Source organism: Centropristis striata, chromosome 5 (genome assembly GCF_030273125.1).
Source record: "Centropristis striata isolate RG_2023a ecotype Rhode Island chromosome 5, C.striata_1.0, whole genome shotgun sequence".
NCBI classification, from domain to species: domain Eukaryota; kingdom Metazoa; phylum Chordata; class Actinopteri; order Perciformes; family Serranidae; genus Centropristis; species Centropristis striata.
The window spans coordinates 1,275,237-1,282,232 of NC_081521.1; the positions used below are offsets into that span (position 1 = coordinate 1,275,237).

At 34.8% G+C, this 6,996-nt stretch overlaps 1 protein-coding gene across 2 annotated transcripts; it reads right to left on the minus strand.

The window, feature by feature from the left end:
- Window positions 1-422: 422 nt before the first annotated feature.
- Window positions 423-6,669, minus strand: crebzf (CREB/ATF bZIP transcription factor). 2 transcript variants are annotated; one of them, XM_059334167.1, is made up of 5 exons: window positions 6,477-6,669; window positions 3,072-3,649; window positions 2,811-2,971; window positions 2,546-2,624; window positions 423-1,248 (listed from the first exon to the last, which is right to left on the minus strand). In XM_059334167.1, the coding sequence occupies exons 2-3, from the start codon at window positions 3,593-3,595 to the stop codon at window positions 2,923-2,925; spliced, it is 573 nt and encodes a 190-aa protein (XP_059190150.1). In that variant the 5' UTR covers window positions 3,596-3,649; window positions 6,477-6,669; the 3' UTR covers window positions 423-1,248; window positions 2,546-2,624; window positions 2,811-2,922. The 2 variants fall into 2 exon arrangements, with proteins under 2 accessions (XP_059190150.1, XP_059190149.1); XM_059334166.1 differs by having other exon boundaries at window positions 2,546-2,971.
- Window positions 6,670-6,996: the final 327 nt, after the last annotated feature.

Genomic DNA, 6,996 nt, shown 5'->3' on the forward strand with positions numbered 1-6,996 from the left:
TCCCCTCTCCTATCTCCTCTCATCTCCTGTCCTGTCTCCTTGTCCCCTCTCCTCCTCTCCTTGTCTCCTCTCATCTCCTGTCTCCTCTCTCGTCTCCTCTCTTCTCCTTTCCTTGTCTCCTCTCTCTCCTGTCTCCTCTCCTGTCTCCTTGTGTCCTCTCTCATCTCCTCTCCTGTCTCCTCTCCTTCCTGTTGAACTGAAGTTGTGACTCTTCCTAGTCTCCTCCACCCTAAAACTAAGCCCTTCTTTTCTTTTGGTAACATTTATTCACCAATGGTCTGATAACATCAATGTTTACCTAAAGGTCAATGGAGGAAAATGGTTCAATTCAATAAAGGTAAAGTCTGATCATGTAGTAAACACATCCACAAATACACACAATACACACTGGTTTTTATAAAAACATTGAGAACAGAAACATTTAAGCTGCTTCATAACTTTTGGCCTCTAGTGTATTGTTGCTGTTGTTAAATATATAATTCAGGGCATCAAAGGTTTTACTCCATTTTTACAATCTCTGTTCACCATGGAGACATGTGAGAATTCAAGGCAACAAGGGGATATTATCTGATATACAAATAATTATTAAGGGTCATGCATTCCTTTAATATGATCAGTATAACTGGACTTTTTCCTACTATGAAAAAAGCTTTAATGGCTCTAATATAAGCTCCTTTGGTTTGAGGTAACGTTAAAGATAAGATGGACTGGATGATTTGTACTTCCGTCAAATGAGCTGGTTTTGTTCTGACAACCTTTACCAGACTTGAGCCAAATGTTGAGGAAAAGTTAGACCATTATCGGCAGAGAGCTTGCTGTTCAGAAAGAGAAAAAGAGATGCATTAATATCAACAGTACACAATCAGACACAGTAGATATTTGTAACTCAAAACATAATCAAAATAGGATTTATTATTTGTCCAACATCAAGGCCATTTGCCCCAAACAGTTTATAATCAGAGTTATATACATATATTTACATTTTAGTTACACAAAAAACTGGCATTTTCACCACTGAACTCAGATAATTATGGTTGCATTTAATTAATACATTCCAAAATGTCAATAAATGAGAGTATAAAGAATCTCTCCAAGTCATTTGCTGACAAAACTTACAGCTACAGGTGTTGTGGAGGTAAAATATAATAATCACGTATACCATTTGTTACCGATACTACCTTTAATAAACTACCAGGCCACGTTGGCAGCAGCGTGTCCAGCCTCGGCACCTTCCACCAGCAGAATCCACTTTAGCATAAAGAAAAATAGGTAGCGCTAAATGAAAATATTCTTTTGTACAATGGTGCTGATTCACAAAGAGTTAAATTCTTATCAAAGGAGATATATCTATCTATACACACATATATATATATATATATATATATATATATATATATATATATAGTCTTGTCTTATGAGCATTTCCAATTTGGCAGCTAATTCAAGATCACTCTTTGTGGCGCTTCACCTTTCATTTAACATATTTGCATTCAGGATCATTTACTCTTAATATTAACTAAAGTCACATATTTTACTATGACAAACTTTGGTAACACTTTATATCAGGGAACACATATTAAACATTAATTAGCTGCTTATTAGCATGTAAATAAGTAACATATTGTATCTTAATGAGTCATTATTCAGTAGTTATTAATGCCTTATTCTGCATGGCCTTATTATACAACCAGTAAGACATTAACTAAGAGTTTTCCCTCAATAACCTCAGAATTATTGATTATTAGTAGTAAGTAAGGAAGTTGTTGTTTATGAGTTATGATCTTAATATGCTTTATAATATGGACTTTATAATCTCTACATAGCTTTTGGATGAGGATTGGTAGATTGTAATGTCAATCAATCCTCTACAAAGTGGAGTCACAGTACAGGTAAACATTATTATTGTACCTCTAAGATAACAGAAACTAACTTATTTTAAGGTAAAGATGAACAATTATCGTTATGGTTTTGTTGTCAGCTAAAGATCAAATTAATGTGGTTGGTGTCAGGACAGTAAAAAGTCCAATATTAACCTCTGGAATGTGTTTGAAAAGTAGTTACATAAAGTTATAGGCTATTCAAAAGAAATAATCAAGTTAAAAGCATAAATACCTTGAATTTCTACTAAAGTACACTACTTAATTAAAAGCACTATTCCCAGAGGAAAAATTAGTTGCTCAATCAACAACTTCCTTACTTACTACTAATAATCAATAATTCTGAAAACTCTTAGTTAATGTCTTACTGGTTGTATAATAAGGCCATGCAGAATAAGGCATTAATAACTACTGAATAATGACTCATTAAGAGACAATATGTTACTTATCTGCATGCTAATAAGCAGCTAATTAACGTTGAATATGTGTTCCCTGATATAAAGTGTTACCCAAACTTTAAAGAAATGATTAAACTAATCAGAATCCACTAACTGGGAACAAGAAGTGTATAAAAACACAAGTAGTAAGGTCGCTGCTGAACACCTGAAGCCTGAAAAAAAAAGACAAAAAAAAAAAAAAAAAAAAGGGATTTCTTGTCTGATCCTTACCATGGAGTCAAGCAGGTAAAGGTGTTCAGAAAGCCATAGAGTCATCCGGCATGGTGCATCAACCATTACCTAGAAGAAACTGTCAACAAGGTTTAGCAGTAACGTGTACTTCATAGACATCATCACACACAAACACATGCACGTTGAGCACTTCTTAGTAATCTGAGCTAGTCAACAGAGTTCATCCACCCTGGAGAAGAAGTTCAGAACAGAGCAAGTTCAGTCTCAATATCTGACAAACAGAGATAGAAGTACTTGACCCTACATTTTGAGCGATGTGCTTGCACTCTGAGCACACTTGGTGCAGAACTCCACAGAGACGTGGTCCTTGTCTACATGCAGACACAAGCCACCCGCCGTCTCTTTCTCCTCCACTTTCACACGCTTCCTGGGCAGGGCGTAGTCGTGGTCGGTGGAGTCGCCGCCCTGGAAAAGCGAGGAGGATAATTTCATCCCATTCACACCACTCAGCCTGGACAAGATCTGGGCTAACATGCTCTCATTAGCCAGCACGGCCCTCAGGTACCTGGTTTCATCCTCCAGCTCTTCCACTCTCTTGTTCAGCTGAACGTTCTCCTGTTTCAGGGAACTGTTCTCTGTCGACAGCACGTCCACTTTCTTCTCCAAGCTGTTGACGTATTCTTTCTTCCGGAGACGATTCAACCTGGCGGCGATGGCGTTTTTGTTGATCATGTTGTCTGTTGACTGTTTTCTCCTGTTCTTCATCTTCACGTCAGACGCTATTCTCTCTGGAGACGAAGCAGTCGACGCTTCAATATCAGAATCTGGATCTTTAGAGCGGAACACGCCAAGATCAGCCAACTCGATATCGAAGAGCGACGACACAGAGTCTCGTTCAAGAGTCAATTTTAAGTCTTCGATTCCAAACAGGTCGTCGAGCTCCATCCCAGTGGTGTCCAGATCATCTGGGGAGAACCCTCCGGAGGGGTTCGGGAGATCTTTGACACTTTCTACCACATTTATTTCTTCTCCTTCCATCGGCTGTGACTCTGTGTTGATCAGAGCATGGACTCTTCTTCTAGTGATCATTGTGATTTATCACTACAAGGAGAAGATATCTGGAGATATCTTGTGATTCTTCACCTGTGGAGAAAGCAAAAAAAAAAAAAATACTGTAAATATGTCATCTTAGAAAAATTAAACACTTCATTCATCTATACTAGGGTTGTCAAAAGTATCCATACTCAAAAAAGTGTTGATACTAAAACGTTGTATCCGGATACGATACTCATTTTCAAAAGTATCGATGAAGTGTCATTTTCTCTCTTGAAGTCCCAGAATGAAGCAGAGAAAAGTTGACTTATCAAGCTTTCCTAATATTGTGCACAAAATACAAAATATTGTTCTAATTGTTATTGTTTATTGTATTTATGTATTTTCTGCACTACCTCAGACCTGAAGCTTGTTATCATAGTTGCAGTTTCTTTTTGCACAACTGTTTTTATTATAAATATTTAACCTGTGGTTCTGTTCATTTTTACATGTTGCATTTTTCTTGTTAATAAAAATATTTATTAAATTTTAGGGTCTTTGTTTTTATCCTGGTGGTATCGAAAATGGTATCGAGTATCCAATATTTTCCTGAGTATCGGTATCCAGTTGAACATTTTAGTATGGTGACAACCCTAATCAATATAATTTATAATTTGCATGACAATGCAGGTCAATGTAGCCCAGCAAAGGATGTTATGTTTTATATTTTAATATTATTATTTTTTGGTCATACTTGACACTTTATGGACTTAATCATTATCATATTATTTAATTTGAAGTTGAATTTTGGTGGTTTAACTTAGTGACCTGTCAACTAACGCAAAGTTAAGATCAGTGGTGGAAAGTAACCAAGTACATTTACTCAACTACTGTACTCAAGTACAATTTTGAGGTTCTTGTACTTTACTTGTATTTCAATTTTATGTAACTTTATACTTTTTACTTCACTACATTTAAAGTGATTATGCTTATTTTCTTTTAATTTAAGCTCATAACACTATATTAAGTAGTTAAAATGAGGCCTACATTGACATCAGTGAAGGGCTGCTTACATAAATGCATCAACAATAACAATCTAATAACATATTTACAACATGTAAAACAATCTGAGTGGATCCATTGAAATGCAGTTTAGCATCTAACCAGAAGTGCAAAAAGGCAGTTAAGTGCATAATTACAGTAATATATGTAAATGTCAGATAAATAAATACAATAAGGTTTTGTTCTTTTGTTGTTTTTTAGCAGCAGATAGCAGCAGGTAGCACAAACACTTTAAATAGTATAAATAAAGTGCAGTTGAATACTTACTAACAAGTACTTTTACTTTTGATACTTTAAGTACATTTTGATGCTGATACTTTAGTACTTTTACTTCAGTAAGTTTTGAATGCAGGACTTTTACTGTAGTGGAGTCATTTCACAGTGTGTATTAGTACTTTTACTGCAGTAAAAAGGATCTGAATACTTCTTCGACCACTGGTTAAGGTAAAACTTCAATGCACTAACTGTTAAAGTTAATCATTAGTGTTGTTGGGTTCCTCCATGTTCTCCAGGATCAGAAATGGCGGAAGGAGATTTGTCCAAACGTTGAACCGTCGTCACATTACTGAGCTGCTGCTGAAGCTAAAGTTAGGCCCAAAAACCTCTCCTAGCCTAGCACAAACCACTTTATTTACCAGAAATATTAAATAATGCACCATCACACATAAACCTCACTATACATATAATATCTCCACTGTTACAATAAGTGTCACTAGCTCATATTAGAAACTGTGACACCTTTAAAAAGAGCCTGAAACAGTTTATTTATTAGTTTATAAACCCTTAAACAGTGAAAACCACCCAGACTCTCTCTCATGGCTCACCTCTCTGTCTTTTCTTTTCTATATAGGAACTTTTAACCTTTAATGTGAATCTGGATTTATTGTTATTTGTGTCAGATTTCTACATGTTTTATCTATTTTTCATGATTTATTGTCTGGACATTTTTAGGACAAAAGGTTAAATTTAGCAACTGTGCTAACCCTGGCATATTTATATTGATGTTTTTGCTGATATATTGATCAATGTGCATTGTCCTAATCAAATAAATAAATAAATAATAAAATAGTAATAAAATAGGGATCGAAACACAGTGCTATATAAGCAGATTACAGCAAATTATTCGTATGTTTATAATGCATTAGAGCAGGGGTCTCAAACTCAAATTACCTGGGGGCCGCTGGAGGCGGTATCAAAAAAAGACACAAAATGACCCAAAAAATACACAAAATTATTTTAAAAAAAAGACACAAAATTACAAAAAAAGATACAAAATTACTATAAGACAAAAAAGTACCAAAAAAAAGACAAAATTACAAAAAAAGATTAAAAATTACTAAAACGACAAAAAATTACCAAATAAAAGACAAAAAATTACCAAAAAAAGACACAAAATTAGAAAAAAAAATTAAAAATTACCAAAAAAGACATATTTATATTGATGTTTTTGCTGATATATTGATTAATGTGCATTGTCCTAATCAAATAAATAAATAATAAAATAGTTACTATTACTAGTTTGTTTTGGCGCTGAGCTCTGAAACTGGTTCACTCTCATCAGAGTTAGTTTCATATGGTAATTAAACATGTAAATCTACATGTACATGAATTACATTTTAACATGTAGCTTGTTAAATATATATAAATTAATAATAACTTCACTGGTGGTGGAGATTTTATTCTAAATGACCGTGAAAACACCTTGAAGTGAAGCGTTACAGAAGTGTCCGATAATGGATCCAGTCTCTATAAGTCACCTGTTCCCTCCAGTTAGCAGTGAAGCTAACCAGGCTAATGCTAACACGAGGCCTGCAGCAGAGCTAGTGAATGACGCAGCAGCTTTTAAAGACACTTATTTAACCAATAATCAACTTACCGTCCTCTAAAAACAAAAACAAGAGTAAACTACAGCATCACAGTAGTCCGATGGAACAGCGCCGGACAATAGATTCACAGTCTGAAGAAGAAAAAAGGACAAAAATGAGACGAGACCGTCTAACCGTTAAAGACTGGACCAACGTAATAAGAGCGTCTTCTTCTTCTTCTTCGTTGGTGTTTAGTCTTCTTCTTCTTCTTTGGTCTTTATTGGCAGTTTGCATCATTTTCGTTGCCTTTACCGCCACCTGCTGGACTCACTTCTTTCATACTTTTCCTTCTGTTGTTATTCTTTAACTCTATGGAGTTTTGGGCTATTTTGTCAATTTTTTAATCCTTGTCATCCTGCATGTATACACCACTTAAAATGTTTAAATGCCATGTTGGTCACCTTTATGACCTAATAATAATTTATTTTTTATTCTGACTTACTGGATCAACATTTTGAACCAACAAATTTGTTCATTTTGTGTATTTCTAAATCATTTTCTGTCTTTGTTAGTAATTTTGGGTTGGTTTTT